The sequence below is a fragment of the Phaenicophaeus curvirostris genome, unplaced genomic scaffold (assembly GCF_032191515.1).
Source record: "Phaenicophaeus curvirostris isolate KB17595 unplaced genomic scaffold, BPBGC_Pcur_1.0 scaffold_55, whole genome shotgun sequence".
In the NCBI taxonomy this organism is placed as follows: Eukaryota; Metazoa; Chordata; class Aves; order Cuculiformes; family Cuculidae; genus Phaenicophaeus; species Phaenicophaeus curvirostris.
Genome location: NW_027206677.1, coordinates 1,024,143 through 1,039,542, shown reverse-complemented (window position 1 = coordinate 1,039,542; position 15,400 = coordinate 1,024,143). Strand labels below are relative to the sequence as shown.

Genomic DNA, 15,400 nt, shown 5'->3' with positions numbered 1-15,400 from the left:
GACGCACACCCCTCCCCTCTTTGGATTCCTCCTGTTGCTTCTGGACTCCAACAAAATTACAGAAGACAGTCATCTGGCTGTTGTACTGCTTCATGCTGGTCGTCATCTCTGTTTGAGGTTGTTGATTGTCATCAGGAAGACTGCGGCTGCCTCTGCCACTTAAAATTAGGATTTATCACATCAAACCTCATAATCTTTTTAGTTTTTATTTTCAAGGGATTCCAGCTTTAACTATATCATCTCAGGGGAGGAAGCCGGAAAGAAAGTGTGTTTAGCATGAATGAAACTGCCTGGAAGCTCTCCTAAGAGTTTTGCATTTTAGAAACAATGTCAGATTAAAGAAGCAGCTTTCAGAGCAGCAGAGCCAATGTCACTGGGCAATCAAAGGATTCATGTTGCAGGTCTCAACATCCCTTTAAAATTTCTGTTATCTTATAAGGGTTGAGTTAACACCGCAGCCTGGGGACGTTATTAGGGCTGCTTCTCTCCTTCATCCCTCTGTCTGTTTTCATGAAATCCAGAGTTATTTAAAACTTTTGAGAGTTTGACCCATCTGCCACGTTTGTTTGACTTTAGCCAACGGGTTCAGAGATTGTTACGTGGGGTCTGCTAGATGCCTGGACGCTGTATCACAGCTTTCTCAATTCCCTTGGAAACTCAGCTAAAACTCTTGGGTTCAATCTCTACAACCTCCTACTGTGCACAGCCATTTATAATACTATCCAGTGAGCATCTCTAGCTCCTGCAAAATGCTAACACATTCAGTTTGTGCCAGGGTTGAATAGCAACCCATCCTGCAAGCACAATTCACTGTTAGCACCAGGCTCTGTTCACGGAGAAAACAATACTTGTACAGCTTGGAAAAGACGATCCTTCTGAGCTGGACGTGCAGGGCACGCTCGGTAGGGCTATCTCTGTCACAGGGGACGAGTAAGATGACAGATGTTATATGAGGCCGAGGCTGAAAGAGGAGAGAAGCAATATATATGTATATCTATCAAACAGCCTGGCTTGTGCAACTAGTAACACCAGAGATTAGATCAGCTTTACTAATGCTCATTTCTGCCATTTCCTCGGGTTTTTTATATTCCCTTTGGCTCACAGTATGTAAATAGACTGATTACCTGCTTCTTGATTGTTTCCAAAACACCACCTTTGTATTGCTTTCGCTAGGGAAGAAAATAATTGATGGCGTAAAAACAGTTATATATATCTTTTTATTATTATTTGATGGCAGCATTTCCATCATCGTTATGATTGATCAAGCTTTTAAATCCTGTTCAAAACCTACATCCTTCCTCAGTTCCTGCTGCTGTCCATGTAAGTACTAGGAGTTCCTATCCAGCAATTCTTTTCTCCTTTCTGCCTCTTCCTTTGACAGGGGCCGTCAGAAGAGTTTTCTGTCTGCTTTCCAGGGCTGAGTAACCGGTTCATTATAAAGTCAACAGGACAGGTTGTGGAAAATGGAATGAACACCTTTCCGTAACCACTGTATTTATGCAAAGAGAGATCAGTCTTCAGTGGGACTGCTTATTTTTGCAGATGTCCCTGGGCTGGGAAAACAGCACAGACCAGAGACAGTGAAAGGATCTTTGTTGTCAGTGATGTAGAAGATTGCAGCTCCAGGGAAAATAGTTGGACATCAAAAAATAAAATACACACTAGAAAAATTTGAAAAGATTAGAGAGAAAGTGTCTGATCTAAATGGGCAAGAGCAGTCGTGTCCTCAGACAGCTGTCCCAGTTTGCCTGGCTTTGAGTTTAAGATGATTGAGGTTTCATCAATGAGCAAAGAACCCCAAGCCCCTCTCCTCCCCCCTGGCTCGGAGCCAGGCGTTAATCAATTGCTGCTTCTTGACTTCTTGCTCCTCTGTATTTAGCCTTGGAAAGGAGCAAAATACTCTTTGAGCCCAGAGCCTGTGGGGACAGTGAAGCGTGAGGATCCCCCAGGACCCTAAACCCGCCCCCCAAAACCCCCAACCCGGGACCCCCTGGGCAGCCCAACCCCCCAGGACCCTAGACCCTCCCCCCCACATCCCCCGTGTCCCCTAAACCCTGGACCCCCCCAACCCCACATCCCACAGTCCTGGGGACACCCACCCTCCCAGGATCCCCCCCCGCCCTTGGGACCCCGGCAAGAAGGGCTCTGGGGGGTCCCGGGGTGTGGGGGACACGGGCATTGGGGGGGTGCAGGAGGGGCTGGGAGCTGCCCCGGGGGTTGCAGAGCTGGGGGGGCCGGGGAGGTCCTGGGGCTCCCCACTCCCTTTTCTCCCTTTGGCTTTCGCCTCCCAACCCTCGGCGCCGGGATCTGCCCGGCGACCGGTGACGTCACGCGGCGCCTCGGGCCGCCATTGGCCGGCGGGCGGCGGCTCCGCCAATGGGAGCGGGCGGGGCGGGGCGCGCGGCTCGGCCCGGGCTCGGCGCCGCGAGAGGAGCGGAGCGGGCGATGGCGTCGGGCTGGGCTGCGGCCCCGGGGCTGCTGCTGGCGGTCCTGGGCGGCGTGGCGAGCGGTGCGAGGGGGCCCGGGGGCTCGGGACCCTGGCCTGGGCTCACAGACCCCCTGCACCCCCTTTTCCTTTGGCTTTGGGACCCCCCTATCCCTTGAACCCCCCCATCCCTGGGCTCCAGGACCCCCTACACAGCCCCTTTTCTCCCTCCTCCTTCCCAGGGCACTGGGACCTCCCTCCCATTCCTCCATCCCCCCCTGCACCCCTTTTTCTGGGCTCCAGAACCCCTCTCCTTTGATGCTCTTCCTGGCCTCCCTACCACCCCCTGAAATCTGCTTTGCTTGACCCCAGGGACTCCCTGAACCCCCATTTCTGGTCCCCACATGTCCCCCACCCCCTGGATCCCCCCTGTCCTTGATACCAGGGTCCCCCTGAATCCCCATTTCTAGTTCCCACATGTCCCCCACCCTGTGGATGCCCCCTGTCCTTGATACCAGGGACCCCCTGAACCCCCATTTCTTGTCCCCACATGTCCCCCACCCCTGGACCCCCCCGGCCTTGATACCAGGGATGCCCTTCACACCCATTTCTGGTCCCCACATGTCCCCCACCCCCAGATCCCCCCTGTCTTTGACTCCAGGGACGCCCTGCACCCCCATTTCTGGTCCCCTCGAGTGCCCCACCCCCTTGACCCCCCCCGTACTTGACCCCAGGGACCCCCTGCACCCCCATTTCTGGCCTCCACATGTCCTCCACCTCTTGGACCTCCCTGTCCTTGACACCAGGGACTCCCTGGACCCCCTTTCCTTGTCACCAATGCTCCCTGGACCCCCTTTTCCTTCACCCTAGTCTCCCCCTGCTCTCCCCTTCCCTAGAACGAGGACCCCCACCCAGACCCACCTCCCTCCCCCGAAGTCCCCCCACCTTCAAGCTGCGCCCGACCCCAGATCTGCTCCTCGAGGACCTCCCCAGCCATCCCTGTGCCCTGTCACCCCCCCGTCACCCTCCATGTCCCCACAGGACTCCACTCCCTGCACTATTTCGATGTTGCGGTGACTAAGCCCAGCCTGGGGGTCCCCGAGTTTGTGTCCGTGGGGTACGTGGATGGGCACCTCATCGTGCGCTACGACAGCGAGATCAGGAGGGCGGTGCCCCGAGCAGACTGGATGAAGGCCAACCTGGGTCAGCAGCACTGGGACACCCAGTCTGAGATCAACCGGCAAGACCAGGAGGTTCACCGTGCAAACCTGTACGTTGCACAGGAACGCTACAACCAGAGTGGGGGTGAGTGCGGGCTGGGGGCTGCGTGGGGCTGGGCGAGTTCCCACGTGCCCCACAAGCTCCTGCCCCACGGTGCTGCCACACTGGTGCCGACCCTTGTCCACCTGCTGTTGTCACCCGAGGGCTCCCAGCCCCCTTGACCCCCAGGCTGAGGGGTCCAGGCTGCCCCATCCCAGCCCCACAATGCGTGGGATCCCCTGTGCCAGATCTGGGGGGGCTTCTGGTCCCCCCATCCCGTGTCCTTGTGCCCCCCGTGGCATTTGGGCCCCCAGGGTGCCATGGGGCTGGGTGCAAGGGGGGCTGCATCATGGACTTACGGGACACGCCGAGCGCTGTGGGCCCCGAGCAGGGCTGGGAGCAGCTCTCGTGCTGGTGCCCGATGCCCCCAAGCTCTGGGGTTCAACACCAGGGGTCCGTGCCCCCCTGAAGGCCCAGGGCTGCAGCAGCCCCTCACCCCACATCGTGTTTTAGGAGTTCACATGTTTCAATACATGTCTGGCTGTGACCTCTTGGAGAACAACAGCACCAAGGGGTATTACCAGCTCGCCTACGATGGGAAGGACTTCATCTCCTGGGACATGGACAGCATGAAGTTCATCGCGGCGGACGCCGGGGCAGTTGTCACCAAGATAAAGTGGGAGAAGGATGGGATGGTTGCTGGGCAGCTTAAGAACTATGTGGAGAACATCTGCATCCCAGCATTGAAGGATTATCTGAGCTATGGGCAGAGGGTGCTGGAGAGGAAAGGTGAGGGCGAGACGGCAAGCAGCCAGCGCGGGGGTGTGTGCCGATGCTGACCCCAAGCCCTTCCCCAGAGCCGCCCACGGTCCGAGTGTCGGGGAAGAAGGCCGGGGAGTTCCTGACCTTGCGCTGCCGCGTTTATGGCTTCTACCCACGGGGCATCTCCGTCAACTGGCTGAAGGACAACGATCCGAGGGACCAGGACACCACGTGGAGCGGCATCATGCCCAACAGCGACGGCACCTTCTACACCGCGGCCTCCATCGTCATCCACCCGGAGGAGAAGGACAAGTACCAGTGCCGCGTGGAACACACCAGCCTGGCCCAGCCTGGCCTCTATGTGTGGGATGAGTCTTCAGAGAGAGAGGCCAACAACATCCTCCTTATCGTCGGGGCCATGGTTGCCGCCATCCTGCTTGTCATCGTCATCATCGTTGGAATTGCCTTCTGGAAGCTCAAGTCAGGTAAAGCGCTGTGGCCGGTGTGGGAGGGAGGTCTGGCAGCGAAGTGCTGGCGATGCTGATGCCTCTTTCTCTCCACAGGGAAGCAGAAGGAGCGCTACATCAAGGCATCAAGTGAGCACCGGCGGCACAGCTGGCTCGGGGTGGCCTCGAGGCTCCAGCTTGTGGCCACTGCCGGTGTTTCCGATCCCCCATCCTTGCTTTGCTGCCCCTTTTCCAAGTGGAAGAGGTGGAATCCGGTGTCACCCTGCTCTCCCAGTGGCTGCCGGGCCGGCTGGTGGCACAGAGCGCCGGGCTGGCGGCTCACGGCTGTTTCTCTCCCTGCAGGCGCCCACACGGGGATTGGCAGCTCAGGGTCAGTACGGCGTGGGGCCGGGGGGGCCCAACGGGAGCTGGGGACACCGAGGTGGCCCTGGGTGACACCGTCTCTTCCTCTGTCCCTGCAGGGAGCACAGCCTAAGTGTGTCCCCGACCCTCGTTGCAGTCAGAGGAGCTGGGGAAGGGTTGGAGCTGCTGGCAGAGAGAGATTGCACCGTGACGGCTCCCGGCGCTGCGTGAAATCCCTGTTTGCCTCTTTCTCTAATTAAGCCCCGTGGGCTTAAAGATTCCAGGATTGTGTCTGTGCTGGGGCGAGCGGCCGATGCCGTGGTGAAGCTGCGATATTAGCAGCAAGCACAGAGCAAACGGTCGATGTTCTCATGCTTGTAACTTGTTGAGACTTTGGAGTCTTTATTAAGACTCGTGGGTTCATAGGAAAGGAAAACGCAAGGCGGAAAACATGCAGGTAAGGGGCACGTGTGTGGAAAAGAGGGTGTTGCACTCTGTCCCTGCACTGTGGGATTCTCACGGGTGGAGATTCACTGGAATAGCTGCTGCTGGATACAGAGGCACTACATAAGGTTTGCATTCTCTAAATAAAGTTAATCTTGATTGTTATAGAATCATAGAATCATGAGGTTGGAAAAGACCCACAGGATCATCGAGTCTAACCATTCCCATCAATCACTAACCCATGTCCCTCAGCACCTCGTCCACCCATCCCTTAAACCCCTCTAGGGAAGGTGACTCCCTCTCAATCCCCCTAATACCCCTCCAAAGCCCCCCTGGATCCCCCCAGATTTTCTCCAGCTCCCTCACAATCTCCCTAAGACCCCTTCCAATGCCCCTCAAGGCACCCTAATTCTCCCCGCCTGCCCCCAAAGCCCTCCAGGATCCCCAAAACATCTTCATCCCTCTCAATCCCCCCAAACCAACCAGGACCCTCTCATTACCCCACAGAACACTTCCAACCCCCCCCTACCCGCAGGCCCCCTAAACCCCCTCAAGACCCCATAAACAATCCACAAGATGCCCTAAACCCCCATAACCCCCCAAACACACCCAGGACCCTCAAAATCCCCCGAAGACCCCCCCAGCTTCACCGAGGACCCCCCCAACAAAACCCCAGACCCTCTCAATCCCCCAACACCCCCACCCCCCCAGCCCCAAAATCATAGAATCATTGAATCAGCACGTTGGAAAAGACGCACTGCATCATCGAGTCCAACCATTCCCATCAATCACTAACCCATGTCCCTCAGCACCTCGTCCACCCATCCCTGAACCCTTCCAGGGAAGGTGACTCAACCCCCTCCCTGGGCAGCCTCTGCCAGTGCCCAGTGACCCTTTTCTGTGAAGAGTTTTTCCTGATGTCCAGCCTGAACCTCCCCTGGTGGAGCTTGAGGCCATTCCCTCTTGTCCTGTCCCCTGTGCCTTGGGAGAAGAGCCCAGCTCCCTCCTCTCCACAACCTCCTCTCAGGGAGTTGGAGAGAGCAATGAGAGCAATGAGCAATGGGGGTGTTTTCTAACCAAGTGATTCTGTGGTTTCGTGATTGTGTGAATAAGTTAAATTCTGACCTGGAGAACACACCAAGCAGGGATTTCTTCTCAGCTCTATGGGCAACCAAACCACAGATGAAAGTGGCAGTTCTAGCGAATTTCTTTGGCATTAATAAATTCAGATTGTCTTTGATGAAGAATAATCTGTTACAGAAGCCTCTTCACCAGTTACAGCTACACTGTGGTGGCCCTGTGACGTTCTCCCTTGAGATTACCATGAGGAATACACAAAAGCCCGGTTCTTTTGATGTATCCAAACATTGCAGGACGTCCAGACTGGGCGTGCAGCACAATTCTTTTCTATAATAACAAAAACTAAAGATGAAGAGCAACACATCTGTCACCAGATATGGGGGAAAAGGAATAGTCCCTGAGCTCAGGAGGTGCCGGGGGCCGGTGCCTGGCGAGGGGCGGGGGTGGCTGGGGTCTGGACTATGAGGTCACAGACGCCGCTGCCCACGCCGGGAGGTGCTGTGCTGTGCCACGGGCTCTGCTCAGCAGTGCTGGCAGCAGCGGCAGCAGCAGCAGCAGCAGCAGCAGCATGGTGCACGCACAGGGGACTGTGGTCCCTATCAGCCTTGTTATATTCCTTGCGTTGGTCGTTCTGGAAGCCCAGGGCGTTCAGGCTGCTCCGTGGCGAGCACGGGGATCAGGTGAGTGGGAAGGGCCGGCACCCAGCCTGGGGAAGCGTGTGGCTGTGCCCAGCGCTCCTCGGGGTGGCAGCGGGGCTGGGGTCAGGATGGGGCAGGGCTGGGGGAGCGGCGGGGCCAGGCTGGGCTGGGGGAGCCGCGGCAGCTCCACTGCAGGTCCCTGGAAAGAAGTGAGTCCCAAAATCTCATGGCAACGGGCTGGGTTCCAGCTGTGCCCCTAAGCAAAGGCCACCTGGCTTCTCAGCCGCATCTTGTCCAGGAGCCTCAGGGTGACCCCGCAGCTCGTCACTGGAGTGAGTGGCCCTGGGGGCTCATAGGAGATTTTCCTTCCTATTTCCCTGCCCAGAGCTCTGATGTGTAGAAGAGGGTTGGGTCGGGGCTGTGCCCTGGCTGCTCTGCCCTGGGAAGATCTTTGCTGGCCTCTCCCTCCCTGCGCTGCTCCCCGTGCCGCCTGCAGAGCTGGGGGGGGCTGAGCTTAGAGCTGCCGGGAGCTCCAGGGAGTCATTTCTCCAGGAAGCTCCATGCCTGGTTGGTGTTGGATCAGCACGGTGCAGGCACGCAGGGACAGCACGATGGTCCCGAGTGGAAGGGAGAGACGAGAGATACGGAGCAATCCTGCTTTTGAACTGCATTCAGCACCATTCCAATTGGAAGAAGTAGATTGGAATATTTCATGGGAGCTGCTTTCTTCTCTTTGTTTACAGACGTGGCTGGAGGCAACAAATCCCCAGCTTCCCGGCTGAGTCCCAAAGATGACGTGCAGGGACATCACACGGGTACGTCATGGCTTTTGACCCCCTTTGGAAGCCGCCAGCTCTAAGCCCCCATGGGAGAGCTGCCTCTCCTGTGTGTGTGAGAACACAGACCTGAATCGCGTGTGCCACCCCGTTCCATGATCCCCCCGTGTTCTGCTGTTCACTTTTGATGGGGTGATCACTGTGTGTGATGGAAACTTCTCATGGATGTTTGGGTGCAGATGTGGCTCCTGCTCCAGCTTCTCAGCTGGATCCTGTGCTGGAGCCTGCCTGGCATCAGAGAATCAGAGAATAGTTTGAGTTGAGAGGGACCGTAAATATCCTCCAGTTCCAATAAGGCTTCCCAAGGCCCCATCCAACCTGGCCTTCAACACCTCCAGGGATGGGGCAGTCACAACTTTCCTGGGCAACCTGCGCCAGTGCTTCACCACTCTCATGGTGAAGTAATTCTTCCTCATGTCTAGTATAAATCTGCTCCTCTCCAGTTTATACCCATTCCATTTCATCCCATCACCACAAACCTTTGTCAACAGTCCCTCCCCAGCTTTCTTGTAGCCTCTTCAGGTACTGGAAGGTCACTATGAGGTCTCCTCGGAGCCTTCTCTTCTCCAGGCTGAACAACCCCAGCTCTCTCAGCCTGTCCTCCTGCAGGAGGTGCTCCAGCCCTCTGATCATCCTTGGAGCCTCCTCTGGACCTGTTCCAACAGCTCCACCTCCTTTGCGTGTTGAGGATTCCAGAACTGGACACAGTGCTCTAGATGAGGTCTCACAAGAGAGGAAGAGAGGAGCAGAATCCCCTTCCTTGACCTGCTGGCCACGCTTCTTTTAATGCAGCCCAGGACAGAGTTTGCTTTCTGGGCTGTGAGCGCACATTGCCAGCTCTTGTTGAGCTTCTCATCCCCCAGCACCCCCAAGTCCTCCTTTGCAGGGCTGCTCTCCATCACATCATCTCCCATCCTGTATTGAAACCATGGATTGCCCTGACCCAGGCGTAGGACCTTGTAATTGGCCTTGTTGAACCTCATGAGGTTCCCGGAGCCCCACTTTCCTCAGGTGAGTCAGCGGGAGGAAGGAGCCTTCCCCTTGTCAGCTTCTTTCCATGTGCAGTGCGAGTCGCTCCTTCCGTGGCCGATGCACAGACGTGGAGAAGAGCTTTTTGGTTGTGTTCAATCTCCCATGTGCTCACCCACAGCTGGGATGGGACGGCTGTGACCGTACTGGAGGGTAGAGGGAAGCGCCTGAAGGCTTTGCATAGGAGCCTTCTCCCAGGGTCTGTTTCCCTGCTGGCCTGGCTGCAGCTGCTTCCCCTCCCCTTTGAAGGAAGGGCTGCGGCATCACCGCACGGTCGCCACAAACCCACCTCGTGCAGCTCAGGGCAGCAGATCGCCTGCCGTGTCCTGGTCTCCCAGCAGGGCAGGTGTGGCGGCTGCTTGCAGCAGCCCCCAAAGCCCAGATGTTGTTCCTAGACCTTGTCAGTGTCTTTGGGAGGGATCGTGTCCTGAAGGGCCATCACCCTGATGGGAACGGTTCCATCTGATCCAACTGTCCTGCTTCCTCTCCCTAGAGGTGGACGAAGAAGCTGTGCCAGAGGATGAGCTTTTGCAAGGTGGCTCAGTGATCATCTCTGCCAATGGAGAAGGTAATTGCTGTCCTGTGGTCACCCAATGTCACCCCTCAGGGGGGAGGGAGCTGGCCAGAGGGCAGGAAGAGCTGGGGGTGGCCCTCGCTGCTGCAGTTTTCTCTGTTTTGTCCACATGCTTTGTCCGTGTCCCTCAAAGGAGCAAGTGGCCAGGCAGCCACGCTCCCCACGAGCTCTCTTGACACCTGATTTTTGTTCAGTGTGACAACCTGTCCCAGCTGGGAATGAGCCTGCAGGCACCAGGACTGGAGGGAAACAGAGAACATTCTGGCCATGCCACACGTGCTGAGAGCTCTCCAGAGGGCCACAGGACAGACTGACATTCTGAATTGTTCCTCCAGGTGCAGACAGCAAGACGGCCCCAAGTGTTCACGAGTCCCAGAATGATGTGGAAATCTACGTTATGTCAGTCATAGCAGGATTTCTGAGTTCCCTACCACCTGTGTTTTTATTGTGCTGCGATGTGATCTGGCTGAGGAGGAAGAGAGTAAAGTGAGTCCCTGATTCCCCCCACTGCTGCCTTCCCAGGGCTGCTCCCAGCCACGAGGCATCGCTGCTCAGGCTGCTGGGCAGCGGCGAGTGAGGGGCTGGACAGAACACTCTTCTGCTGCTGTCCGGTGCTTTAACTGCTGTCTGAACTCCCGTGCCTTCCTCTCGGGAGCGCTCTGACTGGAGCCAGGGTTGGCTCAGGCTGGCCCTGCCTGGACAGGAGCAGCCCCAGGAGCAACAGGCAAAGCCAGGTCGGGATGGGAAAGAGCCGGGTCTGAGGCTGGCCTGGAAACAGGGACACACAGCAGCGCCTGCTCCTGACAGGGAACCTGCCTGCAGGGATCCCCCTGCCTGGAGGAGCCATCAGGTGCCGGTGTCCCCCTCGGTCATGCTGTGCCAGCACCTCTGAGCCTGTGGTGCGGAGCTGAGCCAGCTCCGTGTCGTGCAGGAGATTCCCCGTCCTCCATCTGCAGCTGAGGCCTCAGCCACAACTTTTCTCTCCACAGAGCCGTCTCTGCACCTCCAGAAGAACAGCTGGAAAGTGGCGGCTTTCCACACAGCTGGAGCCCCGGCACCCCAAGTATCAAGATGCTCCAGCATCCAGCCGCCACCAGCCCTCAAGCGGCCCAGGCACCAGGGAACCAACCTGGCAACCAGCAGCCCGAGACTTGTACCATCTGGTTCACCTCCCTGTGAGCTGGACAGGATGGACCCTGGGTCCAAGGTGGATGCTCAGGGCTGGTGCCTGCCCTGCTCAGGCTCGTCCATCCGAGGACAACTAGCAAGGGAGATAAACGACCTCCACATCAGAAAAGAGCATCTTGCGATCTTATTGAATGCAACTATATAGCAAGCAAGCAAAGTAGACGTGGGCTGAAAAATTATTGTGGAGGCATTTATTTGTTAAAGAATGTAGATAGGAGGCCTGGTTTGTGTAAAAGTGCAAGCTACTTAAAAGCAAAACACCATCCGTCTCCCATCAAAAACACCCCTTGTATCTTCAGGGGACAAAGCACACGATGTACAAGTTTGATGACTTGGTAATAGTTTGGGGCTAGGGAGCAGGAAAAATAAATTCAGGTATTGTCCTAAAACCCTCTAAACTTTAGAAGCTATTTTTCCTAGAAACATCCACAACAGTGACAGCATTTCCTTTCACAGGTTCTTGATGGTGTAAAAAGAATTTGGCAGAGAGACTTTTTCTTCAGAATGCTGCTTTTTGAGCAGTTTGTGCTGAACGTAAAAGCAATTACCGAGCTTCTGGATGCAGACCTGGACAATTCACTCTTATACTGCTTCAAAACTAGATTTAAAGCCGTTTAAATAGAGAAGAAATCTGGTTTACTGAGTCAAAGGAGTACCATCACTGCCCAAAAGATGTTGAGATCCCCTCTCAGTTTTTCATAAGCTTGGGATGGAAAAGAAGAATTTGAGACTATGTAGTGCAGCAATGTTGGCTTCCAACATTGTCCTACAGCAGAGCAGCCTGTCTTGTGCATGACAGCATGAAGAAAGCTGCAACTGCTCAGCACTCCTGCCCCTGAGCCTTCCGAGAACAGATTTAAATACAGCTGCCACCTGGCTGCGCCAGGAAAGGGGAGAAAGCAAAGAGGTCTCTGGGGTGGTAGGCGGAATGTACTTAAGCTCTGAACTGAAGCAGACAAACTGTTTTGCGCAAACTCACTGAATTGAAATACTTCTGAAATATCTCCTGATCTGGGGAAATATAGTTTGTTCATAAACCTGTAGTAGATGACCATAAAAACAAGGATGGCAAGGAAAATATTTCAATTTCATGGAAATCGTACTTCCTGGTGAAAAACTATTCCCAGAGAAAACTTGTGACTAACCCTCTACACAACACACTTAGAAGAAGGCATTAAAAACGCCTCAGATCTCCTGGTAGAGGCTCAGAGCAGGCAAAATAAACATCCTACAGAGGAAGAAGGGATTGTGCTATTCCATTGAGATCAAAGCCTCTCTCTGAAGGTCAAGGTCTCCAAGTCACGTTGAAGCAAGTTACACAACAAGATCAGGTGTTTGTACCGCACTTGGAGGGGAGGTGACACAAACAGCATCTTATAATCTAAATTATGTCACTGCTTCCATCTCGCACTCACTTTGTAGGTTTGTTTGGTTTTTTTTTTTTTTCAATTTGCCATCTAGTCTCTACTTTAAGTCTACTCCAGACATTTTTTATTATTTTAAAAATAGTTTACTTTTTGAGCTAGAGTTAGTCTCAGATGTCTCAGAATGCAGAGATGCAGATCCGGCCAGCTATGTTGAACAGAGATGAGTAGGACCTCAGCAGCTGCTTCTACTATGATATTAATTATTACGATAATACTCCTATAGTCTATAATAGCATGACTATAATACTATTATATTTCCTTGATAGTAACTACTATTATAATGTCTATGGCACAGATATTATAATAGTAATAATACCCATTACTGCCACAGAAAGTGGTGGCTTAGTGCTTCTAATGCAGGCAATATTCCCTTTCCCTCGTCTCCTATGTTAGTCCTGCAAAACCGGTGCAATATTTTTAGCAGAGAAAGGTCATTGAAGTCAGATCCCTCATTATTCCGACTTGAATATGCAGGTCTTTGAAGCAGAAGCTTAATTATTATATTAATACAAAGAAGAGGGGGAAAAAATTCTTTTTCCCCACACGGTGTGAGACAAAAGGACGCTTGCACAGGGAGTATAATTCCTAACTCAGCAGGAGCTGGGAGCTGCTGGTTGCACAAGGTGTGACCCCTCTGATCAGGCTGACGGGAGGTGTCTTGGTAGCAAGCACCACTTCCCAGCTCCTGCTGGATTCCCCCCTGAAGAAAATGGGCAAAGTGTCTCTTATTTTCCTGCTGGTTCTAAACAGAGCAGGGGCTAGAGGAGTGCCTCATATGAAAGGCACCGTTCTGTTTCTGTAAAGAGACAATCTCTGCCTTGCATACAGTCAGCCCCTTCCCTGGAGCACACACACACAGGTGGCTGCTGCTCCGTTCCGAGTCACGATGTCACCCGTCAGCTGCTGCTTGGCACTGTGTGACCCCATGGCAGGGCAGGGATCTGCTTTTCCTGCTAAACTTCTCCTAGTCTGATGGTAAGGATCCAGCTCACTGTGTGAGGTGTCGGCTTATACAGTATTTATTCCCTTGGCACTGGTTTGTGAAATGCAGTCCGACACATACTGCAGGTTGCCGGAGGACTGATCTAAAATTAAAATATTATCCTCCATTCCTTCCTGTTCCACGCATCTTACAGGCTAAAATCCGAGCTGGCTATCAGGTAGCTCCATGCAAGGGTCAAGATCTGAGCGCGTTCAGAAAGGGCTCCCTTCCCTCCAGACTGTATCCTGCTGGCCAGAAAGCACATTGCCATGGCAGAGACAGCTCGAGGGATGCTTTATTGCCCTTGTCTAGGCTACAGATAATGAGGAAGCTCTTTAGTCTCCAGCCCTGTCAATCGGACAAATTCTCATCTGCATTAAAATTGGTCCAAAGGTGTTTTTAAAAGAAAATATAATGAGGGGATGCACTTGGGAAAATGAAAAGCTCGGCTGCTTTTTTATCCCTTCTCAGGCACTTTGCATCCTTCTCTGACGAGAGCTGTTGTCGTTCAGGGCAGCTCATCAGCTTCTTGTGCTGGGAGCAGATACGGGCTTGGCACCTTCCTCCTCTCCTGGTGACAGACAGATGTGCACTCTGCTCATTTCCTCCTCGATAAAGCTTCCATCCCGCTTTGAACCTTCTCATATTTCATTGGGCTTGTCAGATAGAAGCCCCTGTACAGTCCACTCACAGAGATTAGGTTTTGGTTTGGCATTATATTAGCAAAATAAATTCCCGAGTTGCTTTTTCCTCACTCTTTTTATTCCTGGACAAGAATCAGGCTGCTGCAGTCCCTTTCACGCAGGGCTCTTCCAAGTCCTCTTACAAGAGCGGATGAAATCTCGCTACTCCCTTGTGTGACCTGGAGGTGTTACTCTCGTTATCGGAAGGCAAAACTCAGTGCTGAAGAAATGAGGGGCCTTGTTTTCAGAAGCAGTTACTGTCTGCTGCTTCCATGGGATGTTGTCCTTGACATCATGGCCAGGAGTGATGTGTCTGAGACAAGCAAGCTCATCGATGGCTGCTGCAAATAACAAAGGGAGGCAGGAGTTCAAAGCTGGATGCCCTCCAGTGATATAATCTCTCTCTTTATTTTTCTGAAGTGCTGCCAATTTCCATGTGAAGGGAAAGAGAAGGCAAATGTGCTCCTTCTTACGAAATAAGCCAGAGAGTGTGTTTGTGGTCCTACAGAGGCACGGTGCAGTGCACATCTCAATGGAGCTGAGTGAGCAAGACCTGGCTGCAGTGCCAGTTCCTAGGGAAGCAAAGTGTTTCTTGGAGAGCGCCATGGAGACACCGGATCTTGGTGGGACAAAGAAAAGCTCTGCCATCTGGCAGGAGCGGAGAAAACAAAGCTTGGAGAGTTCGCATTCATTTTGAATATGGTAACCTCTGCAGGCAAAAGGATGAAGAGCATTGTCTGTCTTGGGTTTCCCAAGGAACTTATTTAAGGGAAAAATGTTATTGACAATTGCCTTTGGAACATTTCTCCTTGTTTTCCAGAAGAGCGAAGAAAATGATGGAGCTTCCCTCATGTGGATTCCCACATGGTTTGTCCATCATTTACTCGGTTTGCCTTGCATCTCAGATCCCTGTTGACCTATTTTGCTCTGAGTTTGGCCTCCTTCTCTTCCCAAACGGGGACTGAACGTGCTGCATCCTGATGTAAATGGAAGTGGAGGAGGGAGGCCCCGCAGGGCTGTTCTCTTTCACCCTGTGTTGGGAAATGGAATGAGGGCTGGTCCATCTGCAGACCGAGGGAGGCCTTAGTCCCTTACTCTCAGGACAAGAACCTGTTTTATGAAGCCCCAGTCCTGTGCAGGGTTAGCAGGCGCTGGCAGTGGGATAAAGAAGGATAAAACAGTGGCTGCAGAGGAGACTAGAATATCCCTCCACCCCATCTTCTGGTTTGCTGTAAAGGTAGAATAAATTTGTGACTGTGAGCT

General features: G+C 53.7%; 1 protein-coding gene across 1 annotated transcript; it reads left to right on the top strand.

Moving 5' to 3' along the window:
* Positions 1–2,419: 2,419 nt before the first annotated feature.
* LOC138734061 (class I histocompatibility antigen, F10 alpha chain-like) lies at positions 2,420–5,492 on the top strand. The gene is made up of 7 exons (XM_069881621.1): positions 2,420–2,509; positions 3,467–3,730; positions 4,199–4,474; positions 4,543–4,932; positions 5,011–5,043; positions 5,257–5,284; positions 5,376–5,492. The coding sequence occupies exons 1-7, from the start codon at positions 2,446–2,448 to the stop codon at positions 5,485–5,487; spliced, it is 1,167 nt and encodes a 388-aa protein (XP_069737722.1). The 5' UTR covers positions 2,420–2,445; the 3' UTR covers positions 5,488–5,492.
* The last annotated feature ends 9,908 nt before the right edge of the window (positions 5,493–15,400 follow it).

Coding starts and splice junctions, on each gene's coding strand:
- LOC138734061 (XM_069881621.1), top strand. CDS start 2,446: ATGGCGTCGGGCTGGGCTGCGGCCCCGGGGCTGCTGCTGGCGGTCCTG. Junction 2,510..3,466: donor CCTGGGCGGCGTGGCGAGCG/GTGCGAGGGGGC, acceptor ATGTCCCCACAG/GACTCCACTCCCTGCACTAT. Junction 5,044..5,256: donor GCGCTACATCAAGGCATCAA/GTGAGCACCGGC, acceptor CTCTCCCTGCAG/GCGCCCACACGGGGATTGGC.